Source organism: Poecilia latipinna, unplaced genomic scaffold, assembly GCF_001443285.1.
Source record: "Poecilia latipinna isolate Pla-1442-1.1 unplaced genomic scaffold, P_latipinna-1.0 Scaffold1895, whole genome shotgun sequence".
In the NCBI taxonomy this organism is placed as follows: Eukaryota; Metazoa; Chordata; class Actinopteri; order Cyprinodontiformes; family Poeciliidae; genus Poecilia; species Poecilia latipinna.
The window spans coordinates 32,361-47,604 of NW_015114511.1; the positions used below are offsets into that span (position 1 = coordinate 32,361).

General features: G+C 38.6%; 1 protein-coding gene across 7 annotated transcripts in view; it reads left to right on the forward strand.

The window, feature by feature from the left end:
• Window positions 1-1,618: 1,618 nt before the first annotated feature.
• The window catches only part of LOC106935018 (LIM and calponin homology domains-containing protein 1), a 33,575-nt gene continuing 19,949 nt past the window's right edge, over window positions 1,619-15,244 (forward strand). For 3 of the 7 annotated variants that reach the window (XM_015015243.1, XM_015015245.1, XM_015015244.1), the window contains exons 1-5: window positions 1,619-1,898; window positions 5,314-5,424; window positions 6,576-6,774; window positions 10,822-11,080; window positions 11,956-12,195. In XM_015015243.1, the coding sequence (XP_014870729.1) occupies window positions 5,416-5,424; window positions 6,576-6,774; window positions 10,822-11,080; window positions 11,956-12,195 (707 nt within the window). In that variant the 5' untranslated portion in view covers window positions 1,619-1,898; window positions 5,314-5,415. Of the gene's footprint in view, window positions 1,899-5,313; window positions 5,425-6,575; window positions 6,775-10,821; window positions 11,081-11,955; window positions 12,196-13,847; window positions 14,886-15,244 lie in introns of those variants that run through there. The other 4 variants (XM_015015246.1, XM_015015247.1, XM_015015248.1 and 1 more) reach the window with 3 other exon arrangements.

The following is a 15,244-nucleotide window of genomic DNA, read 5'->3' on the forward strand; positions in this document are numbered from 1 at the left end:
CTGGAGCCTCCTTAGAAACATACTCATAATGTAGGATTTTGGTTATATTACTGCAACTTAAAGTTATGGTTTGCTTTTTTTTTTTTTTTTTAAACCTCAAGCATGAAATGAATCTCTGTCTTCTGCAATTTCTTAACCCTTTGTAACTTGTGCACATTTATTATTTTATGTGTTGCAGTTATTCATGTGTTGCAACAACAAACAAAAACATAAATTTTGAAAAATGTTAATTGTGAAGAAATTACAGTAAAACCTTAAAATGTATCATTTTCAATAGTTTCTTATTTATTGCATCTTTCATTTGGCATAATATAAAGATGACTGAAATGTTTGGTAAAACATGAAAAATGTCTTTAGTATTTTTAGTAGGGCTGTCCTGATACAGATGATATTTAACTCTAATACTGATAAACTCATTTAAGACATGAGCCGATACCAAGTTCCACTTCAATACTTTGTTAAAGTTTTTATTAAATAATACATAAAAATTATTTTAAACTTGGAAGCAAGTTGGAAGCTTTAACATGTAGTTGAATTAATCAGTGCAACACCAGTGCCATTCAGGATGCTGAATGTTGCTTTTCTTTTTCCTGTCATCTGCTGAATGTCTTGCTCATAATAATGAAAGAAGCAAATGTTGTTTTCTTCCCTCAGCACTGGTGTCCCAACTGAAAAGATTTGTCAATATCACGTCGTAGAGCTTATGTACGATAAATTCACTGATCAAAAAAGATTTTTCAGCCATTCAGTGGAGTTAAAGTAAGGTTCATTAATTAATTAAAATTTAGCCAGTATACCAAGCTATTAAAATCAACCTAGATTAATGTTTGACCATTTTACAGGTATAAAATTTTTGTACATTCAACAAAGAAGAGATTTTCTGCACATTTGAAGTTTTTTTTTTTTTTTTTTCTTCACTTAACCTAAAGTCTAACAAGGACATTTGGCTGACTTAGAGAAAAGTATTTCCTGGAGGTAAATGACTAATGTGAGGCATTCCTGTTCACTACAGGGCTGATCAAGCTGAAAACAATCTGATTCTGATCATTAGCAATTTATCTGAGTGTATGTCTATTATTTCACACTTGCTGATTAAAACTGAAAAACAAATACTCTGAAACTGCTGAGTAAAAGGTGAAGTAACGGTTCTAGTACATTAGTCTTCCCTGAAATCTGTGCAACCTGTATTCCAATTCCTCACACATCTCTGTCTTTTTCTCCAGGGGAAGCGACTGCAGCCGAAGGCTCAAGAATGTAAGTGTTGCCATTGGATTAGATTGTTGTAATTTGTTTGTGAGCTAAATGCATGATTGGTTTTGAAACCAGTATTTTGACACACTGTCTGTTTGGACTGCTGTGACTTTGTTTCCATCTTCCTTTTCTGTTGAGTCTAATTAGGTTTGTTAAATTTCATGGAGTTACTATCTGTGTTGTCAGAAAACATTTCTCTCCTGCAGAAATGGGATTTTAGTAACCTTACTTTCTTTATTATCTGCTCCAACATAGCTCTCGCTCTTCTTTTTTTTTTTTTTTTAATGGCTCTTTAAGAAGCAGAAGGTGCTGTGCTAGCCCTGCCCACTCTGCAGTCGGAGCAGTTCCACTCGTTCTCCGTCCCTTCACTCTCTCTGTGATGCTGGTGTGCACTGAGCAAGTTCATATGTGTGCCATTGCAGAGCTCACCTCTCCTGCTGGCTCATTTAGCTGACTAAACACATTGAGTCTCTGCTGTGTTAGCCAGCATTTACAGCTGCAGAGGAAATGATTCTCAAATTGCCAGTCGGTGATGCTTTAGCTCGGATCTGCTTGTGTGACGTCCACTGTGGATTTGCCTTGCACACTGAAGACTGAGGACTAGGATTGGACAGGGGCTGTCTCTGCAGCGCATCAAATATTAAGAGGTGAAGAATCTGCTGTGAGAAGAATCTGCTGATGTGGTCATAAAGCTGTTTAGCAAACAGATTTGATGTTATGTTGAAAAGAGTCTGCCTGGAGGAGTGGAATATCACTGTATTGGTTATGTGCTTGTTAAGCAGGAGAAGATGTGAACAGCCAGTGGAGCGTTTTTTGTTTCTTTGTATTGGAAACCACACTTAGTGTGGGTTAAAACATAAGTACTCATGTGAATAGTTGTTCACATCCCAGTTGATTTTATTTTTGTTTTTTGGTGCTTGGCGACCGTATCTTTCCACTAGATCCTCGTTGACAGGCCATATGTCACAGCAGACAGCTGCTGAAACTGATGAGGTAAAGTAAGTGTGACACACTTCTCTCTCTGAGGCCTCTTGTTGATTTTGCTGTCACTCAAAACTTCACTGACTCGTTTTAAACAAATGTTTCCTTTCACCTGGTGCTTCTCAGCGCTGATGTTGGAGTTTTGGTTTGACAGTTGTCAGCTCGTTGGTTTGGTGTTTCTTGTGTTAAATAGTGCTAGAACAGACATATGATGCTTTTCACTATGGTTTTGTATTTGGGATCAATGTGGATCTATTTGGAGCTCAATAGTGAACATGTGGAACACATTTGGTTGCGACCTACATTCACTGGAGATGTGCCCATTATGCTGGTGACACTGGAGTGCTGCGCTTTGCTGAGCTACATGATGCTTGTGATAAGGTTTAAAGGTCATCGCTTCTCACAAGTTTTCCTTTTCTGTTGGGTTCAGGCTTTTAGGTTATGGTAGATGGGTAGATCAGTGGTTCCCAAACTTTTTCTGCCCCCCACCCCTCCCCCCCGTGCCCTATGCTGTCTGGTTGAACGACGTGTGTGTGGGGGGGGATTCTTAGAGACTTGGAAAGTTAGAGACTCCCTGTCTCTAACTTTTTTGGGGGCAAAATAAATGTACATAGCTGGACATAAACAACAACATCGGTAGCCTACAAGGTACTTGTTAAGCTTAAGGTGATGTATTGATATTAGCTAGTCATCTTTTAGCTAACATTACCTGCATCCAACAGCTTTACTGAACTCAGGCTGTTAGTTTGGAGGGAAAAACTGTGAAAAGTTCTTTGCGTTTTGCTGCTGTGATTCTAACACAAACCTACGTAGCTCCGCACAGCAGCAGCAGGTCTCCTTCACAGGTGTAAACCCAGCGCGAGTGTCGTAGCGCTCATGTTGCCTTTAAAGGTGGCTCGGAAAAACAGGTTTCCACATGTTAATACTGGATTAAACCATTTTAACTGCTGATAAAAGTGACAGAGGACACAAATATGGGAAGTGTGGAAGCCTCTACTGTATCAAATTGACATAGGAATAACGGAGAGTTGGCCATTCTAAGGTAAAAATCCAGCGTATACAGCGTTCATGTTTTGTTTTTTTTGTTTTGTATTTCTTTCATCCAGACGGCTTCCCGCGCCCCCCCTGCAATGGCACCGCGCCTCCCCAAGGGGGCGCGCCCCACAGTTTGGGAACCTCTGGGGTAGATGATGAAATTCACTACCAAAATTGATAAATGTATAAAGTGAATGAAAATAAATCAGAACAGCAGTCAAAAGTCATCAAAGACGTTTTGGGAAACCAATCTGTTGAACTGGTGCAAAACACAACCACCATAGAACTCAGTGGTATTATTGACTGCTGCCCCAATTTGAGTTCCTAAATCAGAAGATTTGAGACCTTTCAGACTGGCACTCTACGGAGAGACTTAAAAGTTCTGTCATTAGCCTAGAGAAATATTGAACTTCATGGAGATGATCACAAAAAACAAGATTTAAAAAATATCACTTCTTAAGCTTTTAATTAGTTAATTTACAAATGGTATGTTCTCCACTAAGTACTTCTGACCTGTTACTCAAAATAAAGAACTCATTGCATTTAAAGTTCACTCAGGATCACAGCAAGCGACTCATTTGGCGTCATGCTTCCCTCTGACCAGCAGGCCCAACCCTTTGCTTGTCCTCTCTGTGTATTTGAATGGCAGAAGCTGTTTACATTGACGGTGCCACTGCAATTACCACATTAAGCCTGGCTGAGCCTTCTTATCAAAGCTGTCCCTGTGGAGTACAGGTTGACATGGACACTGTAAATATAGCTGGAATCACCCCGCCAACAGTGCTAAAGGTGCAGCCCTGTGTGATGTCAGCCTCAGTCTGTACATTCTGCATTTTACACATTAAGCTGACTGCAAAGAAACTTCCAATGACTTCTGCTTTGTTTCCTCTTCCACACTCAGTGGAACCCTGGATCATTGGGTTGCAAATGGTCCAACTAAACAGCAGAGTAGTCCAGCTACTTGTTCTGTAATGTTTCTGTAGTCAAAGAGAGGCAAAACTGACCCAATAATTTATTCAATAAATCACAGTGGCCAATTCAAAGGTCAGTATACGAGTCATAGAGCTGTGTGTGACTTACCTGAACTGCTGAAACAGTGCGTTTGTTGATCATTTTACCAAATCGACAGTGAATCCCTGTTCGCTGGCGCTAGGGACCAAGACTACAAACAGAAATCTTTCATCTAGTATACTTGAGACCACATCTAAAACATGTTTTTTTTACAAAGTACTGTACTTTTTTTTTTTATTTGTAAAAGCTGCACTTAAATTTTTTGAAATGTAACTTGCATGTTATATAATGTTGATGATTGTAAACCATTCTGCACTTCCTTGTGTAGGCAGCAAACCTCCCACCCACTATGAAAATCATATCATAAAGGATTGTCTTTCAAGGCACACCTACACCCAAATTTCCTGCACTGCTTAGTGATTGTTAATCTTTTTTATATATATATATATAATTTTAGACTTTTCTAACTTTGAGAGAGTGAGTGATGATATTTTTCCACAGGGTATTCTTTAAGTTTGAAAAGCCAGAAAAGACTCACTGGCAGCAAATTGTGAGACAAGAAGCTCTGTCCACCCACCCTGAAACACGTTGGACATGTTGGATTCAGCCATGATGCTCCATGTTCCCAATGAAATTAGAATTTCCTTATGGTCAAGAACTAAGACTATAAGTTTGATAATTTAAGCACAAAATAAGGTAAATCATAAAAATAATATTTTTTGATTAATTAAAATAGCACTCACTATAAACTCTTGAGAAATTCATAACATGCTTTGTATGAATTAAGCATAAACTACTACTTATGTTGGTGGCATAGGTATTATTTTGGCACACCAAAATAATATTCTTTTAATCATTTATAGTATACTGGACGTAAATATATCTGATTCATTTGATATCTGCTAAGAGGAGAGCATTGAAAGCTTTGTTGGTTTGATCAGGCATATAAATCTGTTTGTTCCATGCTTACCATTATCCCAACAAACCAGATGTCACTTGAGTTTTGTGATAATTTGACCCATTTCTCCCCTGCAGGTTTTAATCACCATCTACTGGCTCGGTCGCGCTGCCAACAGCTGCACCTCCTACAACGGGCCCACGCTGGACCTAAAAGAGTTTGAGGGCTTGCTGTCACAAATGCGAAAGGTCTTTAAAGTCATATTTTAATGAACCATAATGTTTTTAGTATTTTATTATATTAATATGTTGATAATCTCAGTATGAGGAAGTTTACTTCTAACCAGTATGGCCAGAAATGAGACACAAACAGTCTCTGCTGTGTCACTTGGTTCAGGATTCAGTAAAGGAATGTTTTTGGACCTCTTGATGTCAGGAAATATTTGAGAAGTGATCTCAGAGAGATGACAGCATCAACCACCTGAGGTCCAGTCATGACCTTCATAAACTAGATTCCTCTGGAAATCCTGCTGTTGCTGTCCAGAAGGACGGAGTAATATTAGAATTGGTTTTACAAATCTTCCTGTGACAATCATTCATACCCATGATGTCACCCTGCATGAAATTTCTTCCACATTGTCACATCATTTCTCTGTCTATTAAACAGATGAATTACTGCCAAGTCAGGAGAATTAGTTTACCAGATGTTCATATGTGGCATATGGACAAAACAAAACCTTTTTTTCCAATAAATAAAATACTGGAATAACAGGGGAGTTCCATAAAACTGCAAAATCCATTCACTTCTGATTGGCAACACATTATACTCAATGCTTCCTTTATTTATTAAAGCTGAGTGAAAAGCCTGAACCAGGTGAATCTGACTGCACCAGAAGGAAAGAAGCCTTTATATCCCTGGTCATTCTTATATGACCAAAACAAATAACGAATATGTCACTGTCAAGCACAATTCCCACCCACTGTGGAGCATTCAATACAGAGATTTATGCAAGGCTGGAGAAGCTATAGCAAAGTGTTATGGGGTCAGGAAAAGGAAGCCATTTGGTTGACAGGAAAGGTCTTTCTCCACCTTCCACTAGTACCAAAGACACATTTCAGCTGTCAGCAGAAAAAGGGGAAGGTCACTAAGGCGAAGAGAGAGTAATGAGAAAGGATGTAGGCAGAAGATAATGAGGATATTTTGGAAAGGTTGTTGACTAAACAGATGTGGGAGGACTGTGGAATTATCTGAGAGGTTTCAAAGTCTAAAGTGCAACATTTAGACTATGGATTTTTTTTAATAAATTGGATTAAATTATATTTGTTTCACCCTTTTCTTTAGTTCACATTTTAGAAACCAAAAAATCTGATTGTGTTTTTCCTATTTCCTCATAATGTAGGAGGCAGAGGCGGCAGAAAGTCCTCAACGCAGCATTCGGGACAGTGGCTACATCGACTGCTGGGACTCTGAACGCAGTGACTCGCTCTCCCCGCCACGCCACGGACGCGAAGATTCATTCGACAGCCTGGACTCCTTCGGCTCGCGCTCGCAACAGACTCCGTCGCCGGATGTCCTGGTCCCACGCGGCAGCAGTGATGGTAGGATATCATCCATCTCTCTTTGTTCAGAATGTTTGCATACAATGAACCACTGGTACTCTGGCGGGCCATGGACCACAGCGTAACCCCACTATTATATCAGTACTTGAGGTATAAAAATGCATCTCTCTAAGCATTTTTAGACTCAAAATATACCCTAAAATGTTTTAATATTCATAGTGGAATCTGTCTGGGCACTACCGCAGAAGCTAAGTCTTCCTCATCTCCTCTTCTGGGGCAAAAAGCAAAAATATATAAGGGGGCAAATACTTGTATATGTAGCACGTAGCAACCCAAACGTCAAAGCAGTTTTTATTGTTTTTGCTGAAATTACGAAATGTGTTGGAAAGTTCTTCAGGTTTTTATGATGCCAAACTTAACCATCTGCTGCAGCTAACTGCTGTTCACTGCTACACTGTTTAAGTAGTGCCTTTTAAAGTTTAACAGCAGCTTAGAAAAGCCTGCAGTAGTCGTCATGATGTTATTTCTATTGCCAAATTGCATGAGAGACAATTCAGAGTAAGGCTTAGGGTCCTGTTTGTTTCTCCTTCTGGGAAGAGCTATCAGACTGTAGTTCTCTAAATCTGCCTTACTTGTTGATAAGTTTAACTAAAAAAATAAATAAAAATACTCACGGTCTCCATCAAATAAAAAAAAAAAATAGGAGGTTTGTAGTCTCACAAATTTAAAGGCAAAAAAATGACAAACAGAAATCCTTAATCAGTCTGAGAGATCACGTTTTTATCCTGTTAGGTTGCTGCAGTAAACCCAATTGCTCAACTGCCCTGAAGATTTATCTAACAGATTTTACTGCAACAGTTTCTTCTAATCAATTTCTCTGAGCATGAAGCTCAAGGTGATTTGTTATTCTGTCAAGCATCTTGTATTCATATTCTTTAACACCAGAGTTTAAAAACTTTGTGATAAGTGATGAAGTACAGGGAAGCAGAATTTATCCCTGAAAAACTATATGGCATTACTTTACCTAGTTAGAGCTGTGTAATAGGTATTGGGTGTATTTTATCACAAAATGTATGTTCATTAAAACACAAATCTTCAAAAATGTAGACGTGATTGGATACAAAAAAAACCCCAAAGAGAAGCTTATATTTGTGATCACCCAAATGCATGAAACCTTGACTCACACTGTGAACGAATGCATCCATTTACCAACATCCATACAAACGTGCCAGGTTTTCCTGCCGTGACCTTCAGACAAAGTCCTTGCTTTTTTCATCAATGAAAATTGACTTCACCCTGAGTAACCAGGGGACAGATGGAAGAGTTTAATTCATCCTTTGAATGAAATTCAATATTGGCAACATGGTTTTGTCTCTGCCAACTTTGGATGTTGATACAACTCTGATACATGAGGCTGCCTTTGGGGAGCTCGCATAATACAGTTTTAGCTAATTCCCTCATATTGATCATAGAAAATCGATTCAGTTAAGCAATTAAACCTTATCCTCTGAACAAATATTTAAAATCTGAAAAACGGGTATTTCAGAAAAGATTTGATCCCTGGTTACATTGTATTTTATATTTGTGCATATTTCTGAATACAGAGTTTTTCACTCTTACTAAAATGGTCAGTTTATTACGTGTTACATAACAGGAAACGGATAGTACCAATTTTCGGCTGCCATTATAACCCATATAATAGCATCTCAAAGTGAATAACTGGAATCATTTAATTCCACATCATCGGTCTTAGCTGTGGAAAGTTCTATAACTCTTTACTTGTGGACTTTCCATCATTTCAGTTGCTGTATTTAACACACTGCACCCCTCTACTCTTTTGTGGGAGTTTGTAGATGATGTTTGTAATCTGGTACAGTATAGCACTGACACATGAAACATTTTCCCTCAACCCTCAGTGTTACCACATCTGCAGAGAGCACATCATCCCATGAAAACATATGTTGCTCCTTAAAGATGGATTTACATGGATGAAAGGGACACTCATGTTTCCTATTGATGGGTTAAAAGTCATAACCAAATCCTTCACAGTTGGAAGTGTGGATATCTCCAGGGCTTTTGGGTTGGAGCTTCATCTGTTTCAGACCAGAACTTTTCACAACTGTAATGTGACGTTCATTTCCGCTAACAGACATGGCTGCTTCCATATGTTTCTGATCAGAAATGAAGGACTGTTTTATGATTCAAATCTGATTGAAAGTTTTGTGTTTATAGTTAGGAAATGTTTACACTGAGTCACAGCTCACAGTCTGAGCACAGGAGCACTACAAGTGAAGAGACAGTGGCACAAGTTTGTCTCAGCTGATCCACCGGTATCCATTTCACACTACTAATTCACTGGAGAGGTTTTCAAAATAAATGAACAAATCAAAGAGGAACCTACTGGTATGCCAGGAGTAAATTACTGGAATTAGACATGTGACTGTTTCAAAGAACGTGATTTTCATTCCTCTCCTCTGTGTATTATTAGAGGATTGAATTAGGACATATTGTGGAGGAATTTACCCCACACATTAGGGAAAGTCCGTGAGCAGTGCACTTCTGCAGAGCCAGGTGTTGAGAACAACATTAAAGACCCTGAAGTGGGTTTAAACTGTGAAATGGAGACAAATTGGCATCCAGAGTAAAATCTTGCATACTCTAGGCTAAAATGTCGTAAGCTGTACAATGTTAATTTAGTAATGATTTATGTTGCTGTCTTTGTTTCATAAACGCAACCCATCAGCCTGTTTGGGTTTGATTGATGCTCAGTGGATGGAATGCATTGTATTTTATAACACGGTAAGATTGCTGTAAGGCTCATGACGTTTAGGAACTGAAGACTATAATCTGTAGATTTAAAGAAATGGTTTTCAGACATCTGCCATGAGGCTCATCAATTACAAGTGTCTTAAAATAATTTCATACCTTTGTTTTTCCCCCCTTCGCTCTGTTCCCAGTTATCCTCGTCAATGACTCGGCGAGCTGTCTTACCGTTTACAAGATACCTAAATTAAACAAGACCTAGAAATGCATTACTCTATCTGAATTAAATTATATAGATAAAAAGTATGTATCAAGAAAGGTCTGTATATGATGTTTTAATCATATTACAGTTAGTCTATTTTCTGTGATAGACTAGCATAAAGTAGCATTGGTTGATTATTTTTTGTTTGGTTTTGTAAAAAAAAAAAATCAGAAAAAAAAATGAATTATTTTATTTAGTTGCACTAATTAAAAACCCCTTGGAATCTATAGCTAAGATGATTTTGGGGGTCTAGTATCTACTCTTATCTACAGAATAGAAATGGTTAGAAATACTTGCCTTTTTTTGCCAGGCTAAAAAGATTAGGTCAGAAAAAAGAAAAAATCAAGTCTTGCTTTAGATTCTCATCTGAATTTGGGTATGGACTTGGACTGGTCCATTCCAACACATATTATTTAATCTGAACCGTTTCATCGCAGCTCTGGCTGTAAAGTTTGGTCTGCTGGGAGGTGACCTTCTGCCCTTCAAAGATTTTTATTAACATTAGTTCTGACAAGCTGACTAGTAAATGTTTTAATGTAACACGACAAAATGTGAACAAGTTCATAGGATATGAAGTCTTTTACAAGGTGCTTTAAACAGGTTAACTGTTAAAATTATACTGCAAAATAACAATGATGATGAAGGCAATCTGTTATTAATTTAAATATCTGATTCAGCAATGCATTTCTTCCATTAATTTCCTTGTAATTATAGTTTCCAGCTCTTCATTGCATGAGGATAATGGGAATCAGCCTTCAGGCATTTTGTAACTCTGCTGAATCATCAGCCTTTCAGTCTGATGTCTGCTGAGGCATGAAAAAAAGTTCTCCAAACTGAAAGAAATATGTCCCTCACCTTTACTTCTCTTCCGTTCCGTGAAAATAAAAATCTTTTCATTTGCTAGTCTCCGAAAATTAGATTAAATCCTGATTCAGCAGTGAACAGCTACTTTCTGAGTGAAGATAAATGAAGTAGAATGACCAGTATTTTTCACAATAAGAGAGATTATCATTATATAACACTAATAAAAATATTTTTTGCACCTCTTTGGCTCACCTTAGGCCGCGGCAGTGACTCAGAGTCCGACGGCACCCCTAACAGGAAGATGCCGGACCTCCACAAGGACGACATGTTGGCGCGGCGGACATCAGTCACTGAGCTGCGCACCGCCATGCCTTTCAACCAGTACCTCCCCAACAGGAGCAACCAGAGTGGATACGTGCCGGCACCACTTCGCAAGAAGAAGAACGAAAAGGAGGAGGGAGGTCACAAGAGCTGGAGTACCGCTACATCACCTGTAGGGGGAGGCAGGCCCTGCAGGTGAGTCACAAAATGATGAAAAGAAAAGGTTAAAATAAACAGATGAAAAATATCACTTTCATTGATACTCTTGTTTGTTTAGTTTAATTATTTTAATTTAATGTGGTGCACTTATAAATATAAATCATCAAAATATGAGTTGGAGTAGTTGGAGCTAAAATAAACAGGAGTAAAACTTTGGTCTTAGATTTGGATCGGACACCGTGTGTCAATGTGCACATTTCTGGTATGAAACTTTTTAGCCGCTGATTATTTTTCTCCGTCTCATATTGTTCTGACGGGAGTGGCTGATGGAGGCCAGATGTGTGTTTTCATTGGCCCTCATTGAACCATGCTGCTCAGCTCTGAAGGGCTTATTGAATATATATTGGTATGGCATGTTAACGCCAGGGAGAGCAATGTTCAGACTTTTCATCACAAGTTTTACATTTCTGCTTGCTCACTAAATTCTTTCACATTTTTCTCTTTACTAACTATAATGTCTGTATGTGCTACCACTTCAGAGGTTGACTGAACTTACATCTATCACTTTAGTTTTATTAAGATGTAAATTACAGATAATTAATTCAAAGCCTCTCGGTTTTATAATTAGTCTTCCACGTTGTTCTGGTTTCCATCATCACTCATCGTTTGCTGCTAAAATGTTTTTTTTTGTTTTGTTCTTTTTAATCAAATTGTGTGGTCTCAAAACTGTGCATTAAATAATTTTTCCTTTCATGTTTTACCTCCTCTTGTCTTTTGCTGCCTTTAATTTTTCATGTGTGCTTTCACGTGTTGTGATCATCATACCATAATCCTCCCCATGTCACCAATTTTCCTCCAACCTGATTATGTGCTCCTGGTTTTTCCTCTGTGTGGGGTTAATGGTGTAACAGTACAAATGGAGTCCCTGTTTTAGTACTCCCACTTGGAGAGTCCCTCAGCCCTTCTCCCTCCCCAATCATCGAGTCACAGATTCAGAAGAGCGAGAGTAAAGATGAAGATGAAGAGGAGGAGAAGGAGGAAAAGCTGAAGGTCTTCTCACCTTGCTTTAATATCTATGTTGTGGGAATAAGGAGGAGCAGCGAGCCTCCCAGAGACACCATCACTCAGCTGAAGGTCAACTCTGAGCAAAGGTCAAATTCCATGTCCAACTTCCCTTTACTAAACAGGATTCAAATAAGTGTTCCCTATAAATCTCTTATTGAGTTGTTGTTTCTAATATTTTCTGAGAAATAAATAGTCTTATACAGTCTCTCAGTTCTCTCCGAAAATTTGGTTTTGTTCGGAGAATTATCCATTCCACCATGTGAAAGATTTTGGTTCAAGCAACTGTTTATTTCAGCTGAGTATCGTCTTAACCGTCTCAGTTTCTTTCCATCTGAATATCTCTCCTCCATTCATTTTAATTGTCAGCAGATGCCACATTTTCTGAAATGATGTTCAACGTTATTCATAAACATAACAATGAGTGGTTCTCATCCTTAGAAAACACTTCCAACTTTACAGCTGGTGCTTTAATCCGACCCTTTTACACTTTGGCACTGTAATTATCAGATCAGATTTTACACCATCGCTCCTTTTCTACAGCTTAACTGTAAGCTAACAAGGCTCTGAGCACTTTTAAAGCTGGTTAGGACACACCGTCCTGAACTGCCTTTCCTTTATTGAACCAGATTAAGTGTGCACCTAGCTGGCCACCCAGAGGCCGTAAATTATACTTCAAGTTTTAAGGAACAAGAGGAGCCTTATCAATTCAAGGCTCAATGTGGTTTTTAGTTCAGTTCTCATCATTTCTTGCTTGTTCTAGGATTGGCAGTATTTATTTCTTGAAAATTAAATTTTAAGCCTTAGGTTATATTATAATCCAGCCTTATCCTGTGTTTTTGTATTTTTTTTCTAGAAAGTTCAACATTTCATTCAGTCCTGTTGGTTTGTTATTGTGAGTCACATCCCCCATTTTCCCTTTTGTTTTCGTCAGTTTGGCACAGATGTTATGGCTTTGGTTGATTCTCAATATTTTAAGAATGTGTGTTTTCCAAAGGCCCTGCAGGTTTTAAGGATTTTATACAAAGCTCCTACATGAGGCTCTTAGCATAGATATTTACATTTGAACATCACATGTTTAGTTTCACAGCAGATTTAAAGCCTTCATTTAATTTTTGTTGCTTTCTTTTCTTGTCACTCATAGTTTTGCCAAAAGTAGATGAATTGAAAATGGTTTCATATTACTTGAACTTTTTCACACTTTGCCTTTTTACAATCACAATTTTTAATGCATTTTTTTAGGTATTTTACATATTTGACCAACACAAAGTAGTGCATAATTGTCAAAAGTAAGGATAATTTTGCATAATTTATTTTTCTTTTTTCTTTTAAAAAACACAAATCAGAAAAGTGAGCTATTCATATGAACTCTGACATCCATAAATATCATCCATATCAATATTGCTTTAGGAATTGTAATTTAATTTCAGTACAAATGCAGCGGACACATGGTGGCAGCATCATCCTGTAAGAAATCTTTATCAGTAACAATTCAGCTGTTCACAATCATTGTGAAGACAAATAGAGTTAAACACAGGACATTCAAGGCACGGGATTTCCTTCCACTTAAAACATGTAGCCAGATCTACATTGGAATGGCCTAGTCAAAGTCTATACATTTATCCCGTTCAGAATCAGTAGCAAGACTTGACAATTGAAGTTCACGGATGTTTTCCATCCAATCTTTTGGTGCTAGAGTTATTTTAAGAGGAAGACTGAGCTGAAATTTCAGGTTGTAGATATCCTATAAGGTGGTAGAGACAAATCCCAAAATATATGTAACAGTAGCCAACAGTGTTCTTACCGTATTGACTCAGGAGGGGCTGCAATGTTGCAAAGCGTGAAAAGGTTTGGAGTGGATGTAAATGTGTTTTTAGGGCAAGTGTTGGTAATAACATTTTCAAGAATCAAGAGAAAATATTTTCCGTGTACATTCCAGGAGATTAATTTTAAATCACTTCATTAAAACTACCATCAAAGAAACGTGTGTGCACGTTTTAAACAACGGGCCATACATGCAAAACTGTCCCGCATGTGCACACGTATCAAAACATACTCAAAAACAGTCTGCACATGTGGACCTGGCCTCAGGATGTGAGGAAATGAGGTCCTCTTCCGTCCCTGACCCCGAGCATATTGGGACTGAAGGCCATTCTTCTCCCTGTCAGCAGCTGGCCACTTTCTCTCTGCACGCTGTAGTTTACAGTCCAGTAAAATCTACCAGCAAAGCAGCTGATCACGAAGCAGTGGCAAAACAATAAAAAGACTTGAAGCGTTTTTGGGTTTGGCTGTTTTTGCACCCAGCTGCTCTAAACAGATCTGTTAGCATGCCGCGTCTCCTCTGATTTATGACCTCACAACCGTTCCACATTCAGGCTGCTCCAGAGGAATGTTGTCTGATTATATAGGGAGATACAAGGCAGCCAAGCGCTTCAGTTTGCTTTGCTTTCTGCAGTATTCCAGCTCGCTCGTGCTCAGAGGAACTCTTCCAGTACTTGGCGGCCCTGTCACCCAGCGCTACCAGCCGTGCTGGGAAACGTCCGACCGCAACAGACCAGGAGGATCCGGGATGTGCAGGTGCAGATGGAGATGATAAACGGGCCTGTCGAATGCTGACCTCATCCAAATATGCTTCCTCTGAGTTCCTTCCTGTGCCCACTGCCATGGCAACCACTTTAGCTGCTGCAGGAGCAACCGATGCAGGCGGATTGAAGGGAAGGAGTGACGGAGAAGAAGCAAAGGAAGAGAAATCTTGTTTGGGCCATAGTCTTCCAGCAACGTGAGCCGAGTCATTTTATCAAACTTTGATGCTTTTGGCTCCAACTCCTTGATTTGCCTTTACCTGAGGGATCTGTCAGAACGATGATCCTGGAGCGCAATCTCTATCAGCATGATGTTGACCTCGGTGTGCACTGCTTTGACTGGATGATGACCTAAATAGTGCATGATATTATCTACATAAACCGGGATTAGAAATGTTGTTCTAAATGATTAAATGTTTGAGCAATGCATGAAAATGTGAAAATAAATTAAAATTTTCTTGATTTTTTTTTTTTTTTTTTTTTTTTTTTTTTAAAAAGGGGGAAAAAAAGGTGTCCTTTTTTTTTTTTTTGGGGGTCCCCATTGGGGGAAAAAATT